This window comes from Hydra vulgaris, chromosome 11, assembly GCF_038396675.1.
Source record: "Hydra vulgaris chromosome 11, alternate assembly HydraT2T_AEP".
Classification (NCBI taxonomy): Eukaryota; Metazoa; Cnidaria; class Hydrozoa; order Anthoathecata; family Hydridae; genus Hydra; species Hydra vulgaris.
Genome location: NC_088930.1, coordinates 31,283,566 through 31,299,244, shown reverse-complemented (window position 1 = coordinate 31,299,244; position 15,679 = coordinate 31,283,566). Strand labels below are relative to the sequence as shown.

Here is a 15,679-nt window from a genome sequence, read left to right as displayed (position 1 = left end):
ACATATAAACAAACATTTACCCGAGCAGCTATTGTTGCTGGTGTGACAACATCACTTGATGTTGGAATAGTGTTTACTGAACTACTTTCATCAACAACTGATTCTGATACTGAACTGGGAACAGTTTTTGTTATTGTTTCATCTTCATTTGATGTTGATACTACATTCATTCCTGATGGCCCAGAAGGAAAACCAGGAGATGTCTTGCCACCCTGAACTAATCCTAGTTTGTATTTTTCTCGCTGTTCTATCTTTAACGTCAAGTACAAAGTTCGTATTGGAAAGTAAACAGCTTGTGGAAACACTCTACCAATAGAAAAAATTAAATTTAAAACTCTTTGACCTTCTTTTCGTACAAGGCATGTTAACAATTGTGGAATCCATGCTAACCAATGAGCCGGATGAACACCTATGTAGTATTTTTCTAATGTATCTGCAAGAATTGCTTTGTCATCATCATAAGTTAACAACCACAATGACCTTGCTAAATATTTTCTACATTTTGCCTCATGATTGCTGCGACATGCATGGAGATAACATATTAATGCATATACACCAAGTGTCATATTTCGATCGCTAACAAATAAACTATCTAGATAATCACCCCAGAGTGCCCATGCTTTTACCAAAGTGTCATGCATTTGAACTGCATCTGAAAATGCTTTATTAGCTTCTTCTGATCGACCTACCTACAAAACAAAAAGTTCTTCAGCGACAATTGCCTAAAAACTTTAATAATTATAAACACAAACGAATAAAATAAAACTTAAAAAAAATTAAAAATTTTTTGATCCTGATTATGTTTTAAAATTACTAAAATTAGACTTATAAGAAGTTTTTTGAAGTCTGAATTTTTTAAAAATACTTTTAACTAGGCCCAAGATGTTGATATAGTCAATAAGATTACTACTTTTTTTTAAATTGTTATTATATCCATCTCTCAACCCTTTACTCTCTATCCCTTACTATATTTTAGCCTGCTGCCTCAAAGAAGTGCAGCTACATCGGCTGAGGGGCAGCAATCTTTTCATTTATTATTCTTTGTTTTTTATTCTTTGTATGAAAATGCCATATGCCATAAAGATAAGCAAAACTAGTAAGCAATTGCCCATCTATATATACTATAGTATATATATATATATATATACACACACACATATAAATATATATCAGGGGTGAGGATGCATGAGTTCAATGAGAACCAATTGTTAGTTTTTCATTATTACAAAGTGCTATTTAAAATTTATTTTATTCAATTATTTAAGAGCACAAATTCAAAATTCAAATTATATTTAATTAATATGATGACATATTCATGCATATAACAGAAAATATAACTATGCAGAAAAAAATACAAACAATTATTCTAATATTAAAAATGCAACAACAATTAACAAATTGGTTGTATAATTAGAAGAAGTTGTTCCAGCAATTTGACGATTAGTTAGTTGTGAAGGCTATTTTGTTTTCACAAATATCATTGAGGAATATAAAATTCATATAAATGTCGTGCCAAAAAAAGAAATGCGACAGCAATCAGTTTTTTTTTTAAATTCTGACATTTTGATTCTGACACAAGTTTCTAAACCTTTTTTTTTCAACCTGAGCCGCAGTTAGCTCTACAATTAACAGAGCCTCATTTGCCCACCATTATATATATATATATATATAATATATATATATATACATGTATGTATATAAATATATATATATATATAAATATACATATTTTGTAGAGCAAGATAACAATTTACAGACAACTTAAAAGATTGCAAATTATATAATTCAGGAAAGCAAGATGAAGGAAGCGAGTTCCAAAGAACTGATGCTCGAGGAAAAAAACTGGATGAATCAGAGTTTTTGGAGCACTTTGGAACAGTCACAGAAAAAGGATGAGACTCTATTGAATGACAAGTAACATGAGAATGAATTTTAGTAGATGGCACAAGAGACGCAAGCTCTTTAGAGCAGTGCTCATTATAGTATTTGTAGAAAAGAGAAAGAGAAGCAACATTACGATTATGTGATAATTGTTGGAGGTTGGCTGCAACATCATAAGTAAGAGTTAATCCTAGAAGATGAAGGGTAGATGACTCATTGAGTACATTACCTTTCATAAATATAGGAAGATTTAAATAATTGCAATAACGATTGGGATAAAAAAGATACATTTAACATTTGCCCAAGATGAGTATTTTTATCAAGACACCATCTATAGCCTTTACTCAACCAAGAGCGCCAAGGCAGGGGGTGTTTTAAGTCAGAGTTGGCTTCTCCTAGCCTTTGTCTAAAAAAGCGTATCCTACAAGGCAGCAGGACATGAAGCATATCTTTATGAATATTGATGTAGACACAAAAGTTTGTTTAAAATATTCCTTTAGTATTAAAATTAATTTATTTAAGTCATTTTTATGCTTCTGAAAGTTACAGTTTTTCTCATTGTCACATAATAAAAAAGTTTTATTATGTGACAATCATTGTAAAATGTCATTTTAGTCATAAATTTATTTGCATAGTCCAAATTAATTTAGTGTTAAAATGAAGCAAACATGTTCAATTTGTTGCTTACAAAATGAACACACATTATTACGCAATTCTTATTTAGTTAATATTTTTGTTTTAGTAAAACAAATCATTTGTAAATGCAATTAAGGTGTTCATTAAGTACATCGTCCTATATCAACTTTTAACCCCTTGTCTCATGTCACAAACAATCACATATACCCGCAGCACCCCCTCCCTCCTCAACTGTGATAGCAGTTTTTGCGTCAGTAACATTTTTAAATATTTAAGTGTAATTACTTTGCAGCATTTAAAAAATTTAACCTAATGAAAATATACACATAAACATAAAAAGTGTAAGTAATATTTTTGACAAACTAAAAGATTTTCTTATTTAAACGACTTAAGCATTAATAAAGTTGTCATACTAAAGTAATTTTTTAAAGTTGCACTTGATCTTTTTTTTTTTGGCGGAAAAAACTGTTTGATAACTTTTATAAATATTATGGAAGTGTGCCACCAGTTTTTTAAAATTGCCTTTGTTAATTACTTTTAATGAATGAGTTCAATACTTTTGCAATTCTTTTGTTACGTAACTCTAAAATAATAGATATATAAAATCCATGATAATAATTGCTCGGCTGTAATATAAGTTAAATATATAGTATCAAAAAAAAAATAAGTTTATTTTTCTTAGCTGGTCACCTTTGATAAATTTTTATATATTCTTTAAATTGTTATAGAATTCTCAACATCTTATGAAAGTTTCCAATGCAAACCACTTTACTGATTCCCAGAAATAATAGATATAAAAAAATCCACAATAATAATTGCTCAGTAACATAAGTGATGTAACATAAGCTAAATATGTATTAATTTCTCATAACAAACAATAACAAACAATAACAAAAATAATTACTGAATTAAAAAAAAAAAATTATTAGCTAAAAAATAATACGCGTTAAATTAACACTCGAAGCAATATAGCTCTTGCTAAGTCTTTGTTTATATATATATGAGTTTTATTTTGCAAAAAATAATAGTTTAGAAAAATAATACTTTAAATAATTACATCAGCTTTATGTAACTAACAGATTGTGCGATATCAGAAGAGTGAAAACAGAAATTTCCTTATAATTAGAAAAAATATTTGATTAAAAAAGTTATTTAAATTAAAAAAAACATTTTTTTTTTTTCTTTCTCGGTTTTTCTTTCTCCTTTTCAATCTTTTACAAAAAATTAAATTTCTAGAAAAGATGTTAAAACTTATAACACTGCATCAAAAATATTCATAAAGTGTACGCTTAACTTGGTCTTAAGACAAGTGAAAGCGCAATGGTATATATTTTTTAAATAAATGGTACTTAGAAACTTAAATCTTGGTTTGTCACAAAAAAAAAGCGCTGATAGAGTAATTAATTTGATTTTTTTTCTTTGCAACAAGTAATATTTTTTTACTTTGTAACAAAATATTAGTTTGTTAACTTTTTAAAAGTAAAAAATTATTATTGGCGAAGACACAATTTTAAGAAATAGAAAAAAAAATTAATAAATAAAATAAAAAATTAACATACTTTAATTAATTTATATTTATATAAGTCGAGAAAAAAAGAAAATTAATTTATGTTAAATATTCCACAATATGTAAATTTACAAAATAACACTTCTAGATTTGTTTTTCTTAATTAGTAAACTAAACTTGTTTTGAGGTAATTTATTTAATTGCAGTAGTTTAAAAAAAGTTAATGTCCTTTAATAAAAAAAATTAAGATAATTTTATGACGCCAAAATCACAAAGAGCTAATGTGCTAGGCCATTTTTTATTAAAGACAAGGCCTGGGTTTGCATCCGTGCAAAATTATGAACTCATTTTCAGTAAGAAAAAATTCCTTAAAGAAACTCATATCGCCTTAAAACTACTTCACTTGTCTAAAAGCAACTTCTGATTGTTTACAAAATCAACTTCTGATTGTTTACAAAAGCAACTTCTGATTGTTTACAAAAGCAACTTCTGATTGTTTACAATGAACAAAAAAATAATTTGTATTGTCTTTTTATTTTTATTTTAAATCTCTTTTATTATATTCAATCAACTTCACTTAGGGTTGTCTATAACCAAAAAATAATTCATTATCACAGAATACAGATTTATACTATGTTTTTTGTTTCAAATATACCTAATATATAATGAGGAAAGGGTGGCATAAGAAATCATGATTATGGTTTGTGTGATATGATATCTAAGTATGATAAATCTATTACTGTAAGTGAAAAATGCTGTAGTGTAAATACCTGTGCAAGGAACATCCCTTTTAATGCATGAAATTCTGCTGTCATCTCCTTTGTAAAGTATTTTAAATTTGTTGATTCAATGACTTCAAGTCCTTCATGTAACTCTGTCTTTCCCATGACACCTATAAATTGAAACAAAAACAATTACCTATATATCAAAGTAAAAAAATTATTCAACTTTTTGTGAAGACTACCTGCCATCTGAAGATAACACTTGACTTGTTGACGAATTTTCTGAAAGCAATCAACAATTGGAACAGATGGAATTGTATGAATGCGACTAAGTGAGTCTAAGCAAACGCCGGTAAGACCATGTTTTCGTGCAATATACCCATAGTATATTATAGACCAAGCAGAAGCATGAACACCTAAATGAAATTTAAAAAAAAATTTGAACTGATGAAATAAGTCAAAATAATAAAACTAACTAAATTAAGAGATCCTAATATAAAAACTCTACCCAACATTGCATGATTATTAGACTGGGCTTCATTAGACATTTGTGTAGAAAGATTTTCATATGCAGCAACAATAGCTTGATAATGATGATGCCGCCACATAAATATATCACTCCAATGCAGCAAATCATCACACTGCAATGGCAATCTATTTCTCCATGTTTTCACAGTAGCTTTCATGTCATGTAAACTTGACATTCTTCCAATGTTCTGTTGTTGCAACCCTACATGCAATTGAGATGCTTCTTGAAGCTCTATAATTTGCTGTGCAGCTCTCAAAATCTTAATATGAATAGATGATACAATGTTTGGAAGTCGCCTCCACTGCCTTATTGCTTGTGTTGATGCTGCATCCACAAGTTTTTCAAGATTACTCAAATTTTGCTCATCAGGGTGACAAATACTCAAATAACCTCGATAAAGTGTTAGCTGGTAAGCTATCGCATCAGGAAAACTCAGTTCAACCTTAATAAAAAACATAAATTTTTTCAAAAGTCGAATGTTTATACATATCAATAAATGAATGTTTATTCATATCAATAAATGCATGCATGTTAAGCATAAAAAATCAGTTTTGCATACTTATAAAGGAAAGAGAAAGAGAGGAATAAACCTGAGTGAGAGCTTCTTTCATTGCCTGCCAATCTGGTATACGCCATGCACTTTCTAAAACTATTAAATCATTAGACTGAGCTTTAGATTTACCAAATTCAATCAAAACATCCCATTGGCCTAATTCTTTAGCACAGCGAACCCAGCGATCCTCCCAAAGTTGATATTCTGAAAGCAACCTTGGATCTAAACGACTATTATTGGACTGCTCACGTGCTTTTGACATTGCGCTTTCATAAGAAGTTTGAGCATGCTCAAAAAGACCTTGCAATTCAAAGGATAGAGCTGTCAAAGTTTCTGGAAATCTTGCTTTGTGTTGCCACAAACCTGCAACCATATCATCTTCAGAAAGCAGCTCATACATTTCAGCTAATGATTCAAATGTTTCTTGGACAGGTATTTCAGAAACATCATCGTCGTATAAACCTAGAGATTTTTATTTAATGTAAAATATTTAATACCCTGTGATGTATGTATTAAAAGTAAAAGTTTTAACAATAGCATTTTATCACTGCAACCATCAAATTAAAACAAATTAAAAATAAAGTTAACATTAACTATTAAATTCTTTTAAATCTAATAAATACTGTGTATAATTATAATAAATAATAATTTATAACACATAAAAATAATAATATATAACACATTATAATAAATAATAATATATAACACATTAGAATAAATAATAATATATAACACATTATATATCAGATAATAACTAAAAACAAAATTATTGTTGAGAAAGACAATAAAATTGTTAATAAAGTTCTTTACAGCGCTACCATTACCAAAAAGACTTAGCACAATGATGAAAATACCATAAGAACAGAAAATCTTGGCAATCTCATTGAATAGAATTATGAAGCTTCTAAATAAATGTGTGCTTAGGTGTCTGGCGTGGTCATTAGGATTCAAGCACCATGAACACATAGTGTAGGATAGCCTAATGTTTGTAAAGGTCCCAAAAAAATGTGAAGAAACATTTTTGTCTTTATTTTTTTCCACTTAAAGAAAATATTTTGTTTTTTATGAATTTTATTACAACAAATTTATAAGTTAAAAAAAAATCCAAAATAAAATAAAGATTTGGAGAAAATTCATTTTCTTCATTATTTTTTTATTACTTAAATTAACTAAACTTATGCAATATATCAAAACCCAACAAAAATAAGCATTTAAACTATCAAACATAATAACTGAGTTTAAAAACTTCTCAATAAGACAGTATGAGTTTGAGATTAATATAAAAAAAAAGATTGCAAAAAAGCAAGATTTACAACTTCTTGAAGATCAGAAATGTGAAAGAAAGTTCTTATTCATTTATTAAAACCTTTTTTTCAAAATTAAATATATGAATTTTGAAAAAAAGGTATTAATGCTTTTAATTAACTTACTGGCTCTGATCTAACCAGAATATTCAACCTGTTTCAACCTCTTTTACACTGGTTCTATAATTAAAAACAAGATTGGTATAACAGTGAAGCCTCTGAAAATGCAGACACGATAATTTCAAAAATACCAAAAGATATTTATGCCAAATTTTTTACAAAAGTTAACAAATGCAGTTCTATATCAATCAGGTGATGAACTTAAAAAAATAAAAAACAGTCAGTCTGCTAAATATAGAAAAACTAAAAAGAAAATGAAAAAATATCAACCATAAAATTGGATCTTGATTTATTTATTTTTTTATATTGTTGCACACTTTGTTTTCTCAATATGGTCATAATTACAGATTATCATACATTTTTTTAAAAATATAGAGGCCATATATATCTATATAGCCATATAAACTTATATAGAAAAAAATATATATTGTCTCCTCCCTAAGAGGGGGCAATATTTTTGGGGGGCTAAATGACAATTTCTTTCTTCTAAAGATAAAACTCAAATGGAAAAAAATCTTATCTTATTTTAAAGTAACAAAAAAGGACAAAAAAAAATTTATAAGGATTTTATAAAATATGCTTAAAAGTTTAATATAAAAAAATATTATTTTACTTTTTATTGGTAACTTTATTATTACCAAATTGTTGTCTATTTTCTTTTTGCAGTGCATTTCATTTATTGGTTGATAAAGAAAATGCAATTCTTTTTTTAGCCAACAATAACTTGTATTACAATATATAAAAATAGTTTAACAAATACAATAAAAAGACATTGTACCTACAAAAATGGCAGTTATCATTTTACTAAAAAAAACAAAAACAAAAAAACTAACCAAAATCTAACCATGGTTGCTGTAATGGAAGCTGAGGATTAACAGAAACTATATCATCACAAGCTAAAGCCATGTTTTCTAACATTAAAGCACTTTGATGCCATAAGTTATGAGTTTTTCCAAGGTACTTTAATACACAAGGACGTATACTCAAACCAACACAGCGTGACATACCTTCAACAAGAGTATTAATAGCGCTTCGATAGCCTTCGGTTTGTGCTAAATGACTACCACTACATAAAAATGGGCCAAATTCACCACAAAGAACTGTTTGGTAACGTGTTTCTAATAAATCCCATAACTGAGGAAAAATATCAACCCAAATTTTATGAGCAAGCAATGTACTTCTATGACAGAGTTGTGCAATAGCATTTACAAATGGAGCTATTTTAATATCATGCAACCTGTCAAGAAACTTCCCATGAACTTGGGACAACTGCTCCAATACAAAAGTATAATCAGTTTTATTGTCTAAGTTCACAACACAGCTGTTTATATCATTAAATTTTTCTAAAATAGAATTAGTTGAACGAAGGCAAAAGAAATCTATCTCTTCATTTTTCATTTCTTCATAATTTTGTTCTGATGACTTTAATGTAACTGACAAATCTTTCTTTTGTTGATAATACTGTTCTAAAATTTTTACAGCTTCTGGTTGATTTGAGTTTCGAAGTGCAGATAAACATGAAGGTAACCTACTGTAATTACTGTTACAAACAACATTTTTATCTATCTGTATTGTATTAAAAATAAGCTCTAAACATTGTTTTATCCAATACTGATTGCCCATATGCTCCCAATTTTGAGTTGATATAATGTACAAAAGACGATCATAAATTTTCTTTTTAATGCTTTTATCAAAAACATCCATAAATTTAGTCCTTATTGATGGATTAACACTACGAAGACCAGCTAAAAAGGCTGGTTCCAGTCGTGCGGTGAGCTCACTACCACTGAGAGACTTATCTCTAAATTTAAAAATACAAAATGCATTTTAAATAAACAAATCTAAGAAAACATAGCAGTATAAAAATATAAATTATACTAACTTGTAAACATAGTTAACAATTTCTAAAAACTGACTGTGAAGCTCCACGTCATCAGCAAATCGTTTTTCAAAATTTAACATCATTCGATAAAGAATAAGTGATTTTTCACGAATAGATGGTATGTTGGTACTTGTAGTCTGAATATAAAACACTCATAAAAAGATTTTCACAAACAGATCGTATGTTTTGACTTGTAGTCTGAATATAAAACACTCATAAAAAAGTTTATTCAAATTCTAGATATAGACGAATCAGAGAATGATCATTTAAAAATCTGAAATTTATAACATTTATCAACAAAAAAAAAAAAAAAAAAACCTACAATTTTTACTCTAATCCATTCATCTACAATTTTAATCATTGCTTTCAACAGTCTAGCTTCTGGTGACTTCTCAATAAGTGAAGTAAGAACTGTTAGAAAAACTTTTCTCATGTCTCCTTGCATAGCACAAACTCGTATTTTAGCAAGCTCTAATGCAGAAATCAACAAATCAGTTAAGCCTGCACTTTCACCTGCCTGCCCTGTGATATGTTCTTTTTGCATTTTTTGCATTGCCTTCATAAATGGAATGAGGAATTTGTCTAAATAACAAGGACTACTTGAACAAGCAGCCTTAAGTAAGTTTATTGGCACATTTAGTGTTGTTGTTGATGAACTAGTTTCATAACTATTTAAACCTTCGTAAATAGTATTTCCAATGCTGGTATACAAGTTTTCAAACTCATCTTCTTTATTACCAAAGCCAGATTCAATTGGAAACAATCCTAATAGTTTCTCTAACATCAAATGAACACCTTTCACAACTTTTGCATTTTGACATGCCATGCAGACAATAATTCCTCTCTGAATCGGCTTAAACATGGCCAGGATTTCTTGTTTATTTAATATAGTGCACATATATGTTAACATCTCTAAACCAATTGAGATATTAGAAATATTTGAATTTGGTGTTGATTCAAGCATTAGAAACAGTTTTTCGAGCCAGATAACACGTAATTCAGCTTCAGGCCAACAATCAGGTTTTAAACAGATTTGAAGTAGCTTAAAACATCTTTTTGAAAGTGTCTCAGCTGGAGAACTTCCAGTAGATGCACTATTATCATTTACTTGACATGCAATACGAAACAAAAAGTTGCTTACAGCATCGACAACATGCTTTTCAAACTTTTCATGTTTCTCTTCTTTAATAAGCTTTTAAAAAAAAAATTAAAACAAGAAACTAGGACATATAAGATAAAAAATAAAAATACAAATAAAAATTTTAATAAAAGTTAATATTATTCATCTAATGATATATGATATTTTATAGAAAATCACTTGTTCTATTGACATAAACTCAAATTTTATTAAAATAAAAATATATACTATCAAGCATTCCCGGGAAGTGCGTGCAATCGCACACATTGTTCATCCACGATTATAGTAATTTTTTAGACAAACTGACCACGGCAGTTCGCATCTTTTAACAAAAAAAAGCGTTTCAATAATTCACGGCAAAAAGCTAAACTTATCAACTGAAAAAAAAAAACCCTAAAAAAAGGAAACAAAATTGTAAGGAAATATCAAGTTAAATTAAATAAACTAAAAAAAATTAATAATTAAAAAAACCAAATTTAAAAATTTTTTTTATACTTTTGTATTCTTTTTTTTAGAGTTGTTGTTGAAAAAAAAATCTTTTATAACGATTTAACGATTGAAAGTTTTGATATGCAATTAATTCACAATTTTTATTATTCCATGTAATTAAGAAACTCGCTATGTACGCAAGAACTATAAGAAATTTTGTTAATTTTTTCTTACATTTATTATCTTTATTTGTTTTTACATCTTTTCACTTTTAAAAAATGTTTTTGCTGTATTTGACATTTTTTCTCAATACTTATATAATAGGCAAATAAGAAAATAAATTGTTATTTATTTATAAAAAATATTTGAATAAATTTTGTAATGACGGAATAAGTAAAACAAAAGAATAAAGTTTTTTTAATAAATATACCGCATTTGATGCATGTCTGAAATTGTTTCTCTTATATTGCCCAATTTCCAATGTTAAAACGAATCACTAGAGATAATGAACATAATGATTGCTCTGTTTAAGTGTATTTAAAAACTTAAAAAGAAGCTTTAAATAGACTCCTAAACATTTCGTTACAAAAGTTTAGTAAATTAACAATGCACAAGATTTTGGAGCATCATTTTATTTTTTTACATGAAAAGTTAGTTTAAAAAAAATTTTCACAAATAAATTGCAATTAGTTTTCTCGCTTTTCTGCGCATCGGTAAAAACCGTAAAGTTTAGCAAAGACATTTAAAAAACAAATTTAAAAATTGTCCAAATTATAAAGTGTTTCCTTAATATACTGACTGTAAAAAGTCGTGAAAAAACTGTTTATCAAAATAAAAAATTTTTCGTTATATTCTTATCTACTTTTCAGGAAAGCTTGATACTATATAAATGGATTACTTAAATAAATTTTACAACAAACCTTTTAAATGTTACTTTGACCACATTTAGGAGTTTCAATTTAAAATAAAAATAAAAGTAGAAACTTTGTTTATATCATTAGTACCTATTTTATTAGTGTTTCTTTTGTATCATATTGTAGATAACAGGAGCATTTCATTTGATGCTGCTATTGAGGTACTTAGGTAGGAATTAATACTGCTAATGAGGTACTTAGGCAGGAATTAATAATGCTAATGAGGTACTTATACAGAAATGGATAATGCTATTCAAGTACTTAGGCAGGAATTAATACGCCTGTTGAGTTACTTAAGCAGGAATTATTATTATATATTATTGAATATATTATTAAAGTTGAAAAGGAAAATGAAAGACCTATTGCCAAAAAAAAAATAAAAAAAAAACATTTAAAAATAGCTGAACAAAATTTTCTTTAAAATAAGAATTAATTCCTAAGTAGTTTCGATTGCTAAAATTTGGGAAACTATTAAAAAGATTCCATTGCGTAAGGTTTTCCCACAAAAACACAAAATACTGTGGGATTGACAACAGGATTTTGTGACTTGATCTTAAAGTGCAAAACAATTGCCGAAATATATACTTTTTATTAATTCCAACTAATTATAAGATAATTTTATGTTTTAAATACTGAAATAAAACATTTAGTAACTCATGAGATAAAATTAGTCAGCGTTAAATCATATATAATACTGAGATTTTCCATAGTAAGTATGGTAAATCCCAATATATACAAATGCCGGAATTCCCAATGTTTATTCCCAAACTCCCTTCTATGCCCTTTCATTCATTTATTTCTGTTCCAACTTTTGTAACGCGCATTTCAAAAATGAATTCAAGAGGTTGTGTAAATTCTTCTGAGAGTTTTTGCTATGTTTGTAGTGAATTTGTAGTAAAAAAACAACAAAGAATTATTACTGATTTTGTCGTAAAAGTGTATTTTGCATACTTTGGAGTAATGATAGGTGAACCAAGACAAATCTTGGGCTGTGCATAAAGTTGGTTTAGGGTGTAGTGAAGGACTTAGAATGTGGTCAAAAGGTAAAGTTAAATCTTTTTGTTTTGACATTCCCATGATCTGGTAAGAAAAGGAAACCACATCGATGACTACTACTTTTGTTCGTGCAATAAGCAAGGGTATAGTACCAAAAATAAAAATTGAATTTGTTACCTAAACATGAATTCAGCACTCCCCCAGTCCCCCATGGACCTGGTATTCCTACAACACAAGCACCCTAAAGCCTAAAAGTATTGCTATCATCAGAAAGTAAATCAGGTAAAGGTAACAACTTTGATGAATCAGTGATAGGTAACAACTTTGAAAATGTGATAAATGATGTTAAAAGGCTAGCATGGAATTCTTTTAAAGATGTAGTTATGAAAATACCGTAAAAAATGTTGTGCAATTTTAAAAATCTGGGGTCCTCAATGAATTTTAAACTCCATTTTTTGAACTCTTATTTGGATTACTCCCCTAAAAATCTTGGTGCAGTTAGTGAAGAGCAAGGTGAGAGGTTTCACCAATATATCAAGAATATAGAGAAAGGGTATCGAGGTTGATGGGATACAAATATGCTGGGTGACTACTGCTGGATGCTGCGTTAGAAAATATAACTTCCCACAAAAGAAAAAGCAAAAAATGAAGCTTCGAAACTAAAAAAAAATAGATTTTATAAACATTTATAATTGTATATAATGTAAATAAAATATTTTATGACTTTAAATTAGTTAAATTTGCATAATTTTATGACTTTTTTTTCTTTTGAAATTCCATACAGAAGTAGTGTAAGTCGGGTTTAGCTTAAATTTTAATTTCCACTTTTACATATACATTCTTTCAAAAACATAATTTTTATCATACAATTAATTTATCATGTTGTAAAATGATTGAATAAACTTATTTTGTCTTAAAATAAGTTTAAATTTTGAAATTTTTTACTAAAAAATTATAGCTATTTAAAGTTACATTTATTTTATATGCTTTTCTATTATGCATCAAAATGTTTTAAAAAAATCAATAGATTTGAAATTAAAAAAAATTAATATAAAAATAAATTTAAATATTAATAAGTTTATTAATAATATATGCACAAACTAAAAGAAAGAAATGTCTAAAATATACCATAGTGCGAGGTTTTTTAGGTATAATTTGGTCTACACTTTCAGTACTTAATCTCTTAATGCCACTAGCAACTAAATTAGTTGAAACATCTGCAGTTTGATCTTGTTCATTATGGTGTCTTTCCCATTCAATAATAACTTCAGCTAAATCAACAGCTAATTTGCGATGTTCAATTGTAGCACTCTGGGTAAAACCTAATCTTTGCATTGAACTAATCATGTGCTGAACAAGATCCATTCGAACAGGATAGTACACATCATGATGGTGAACAATCAAGTGTCTAAATTTATTAAAAAATATAAATGATATTTTTGCTAGTATTAAAATATGACTGAATGCAAACAACTTATGAAAAGATTTGAGCTTACAAAACATGAACAAGCTGACTTAATGTGTGGCCTTCCTCTACTATAATTTTTTTAGTCCAATGTGAAAGCATAGCATTGCCATCTTCCATTCGAGTAGGCATTACAGGTGTCAAAATGTCAAGTCCTTGCCGAACAACTTGGCGAGCCTCTTGCCCGTGAGCTTTCAGCAAACCATGAAAAACCTGGAGTTTATTTTTTTTATATAAAAATACTTTATATTCATAAAAAAACATTTGTAAATACAAAACAAAATTATATACCTGTAAAACAAACTTTTTATGAATTGCAAATTTGATAATAATATGGGCTTGCAAAAAAAAGCCATGATACTTTGTAGCAGGATCTACACATTGCTTGGAAAGTAAACATGGCCAAGCAAATATATAAAGTCGCTTAAGTTTTACACCTTGTTTACGATTTGAAACATCATGAATATGAGCGCCAGCATGCTCAACTAACAACGCTGACAACTGTAATAATAAAATGCGTATGGAGTCCTAAAAAGAATTTTTATTTTAAATTGAACCTAAAATTTTTATGAAAACAGATTTTTTTCTTTTCCTTCACTTGATTAACTTCCTCATACTTAAAATTATAACTAAAAAAAACAGCATCACTAAATTTAGCACATTAAAAATGAGGAGCCCATTTGCAAAACGCACTAAGTCCGAGTAAACTGATTTTGAGAAAACAACAAAAAACTAAACTACTTTTAGTTGCACATCAACAGAAATTGATATTTTCTTTGTCCATTTTTAGGACCAAAAATTTTTGAATAGGTCCAATATTTAAATAGATGATAGATTTAAATATATAAAACGTGGTAATAGAACTAACTCAGAATTTTTACTTTTGTGACTTAGCGCATTTTGCAGATGGGCTCCTCAAATGTCAAAAACATTAAAACTGTTTTTCATCAAATTTTTCATCAAATGCTTGTATAATAGCAACTAAAATAATTATTTATAAAATAAATAAAAATAAATAAATTTAATTTAATTTCGAATACATTGAATGCATTCATTTTGATTATAATATCAAATAATATTTAGAATATTTATGTAGTTTTCATAAATAAAAAATTACCGGAAATGCCATTTCTGGGTCAATCACTTTATTTAAGAAAACACTGATCACATTGTTTGGACTATCTTGTTCTGGACATGGTGGTCCTCCAATCAACTCTATAGTTTCATTTTTCTTAAAACTATCTTCAAACATTGGTATAACAAGGTGCATTAAAATCATTGCTTTTAAAGTTTGTGGAAATGATTGGTTAAGGAAACATTCAACAAATTTAAAGAAAACATTTCTTTTTTTTTCAACAGTATAGGACTAAATAATGAAAAACAATTTTTAAATACTGAAAGTTCTTGCTATGACTATCGAAAGTTTAAAATTTAATTTTATGAGTTTATAGCAAGCCAATTAACAAAATGAAAAACTATAATTAAAATATTTAATTGTATATTAAAATATTTAAATATAATTAAAATATCTAATTATATATTAAAATATTTAATTATATATTAAAATATTAAAAAAGTTATTATGTTAAATTAAATTGAATTT

The 15,679-nt window shown here is 27.7% G+C and overlaps 1 protein-coding gene across 1 annotated transcript in view; it reads right to left on the bottom strand.

The window, feature by feature from the left end:
• Positions 1-15,679, bottom strand: part of LOC100202217 (transformation/transcription domain-associated protein) — a 102,887-nt gene that overhangs the window by 28,313 nt on the left and 58,895 nt on the right. The window contains exons 35-46 of the mRNA XM_065810760.1: positions 15,194-15,442; positions 14,368-14,604; positions 14,108-14,289; positions 13,740-14,019; positions 9,457-10,326; positions 9,135-9,271; positions 8,086-9,053; positions 5,866-6,290; positions 5,255-5,717; positions 4,989-5,162; positions 4,795-4,916; positions 21-689 (exon numbers count right to left, since the gene is read on the bottom strand). Coding sequence (XP_065666832.1) covers positions 21-689; positions 4,795-4,916; positions 4,989-5,162; positions 5,255-5,717; positions 5,866-6,290; positions 8,086-9,053; positions 9,135-9,271; positions 9,457-10,326; positions 13,740-14,019; positions 14,108-14,289; positions 14,368-14,604; positions 15,194-15,442 — 4,776 coding nt within the window. The remainder of the gene's footprint in view (positions 1-20; positions 690-4,794; positions 4,917-4,988; positions 5,163-5,254; positions 5,718-5,865; positions 6,291-8,085; positions 9,054-9,134; positions 9,272-9,456; positions 10,327-13,739; positions 14,020-14,107; positions 14,290-14,367; positions 14,605-15,193; positions 15,443-15,679) is intronic.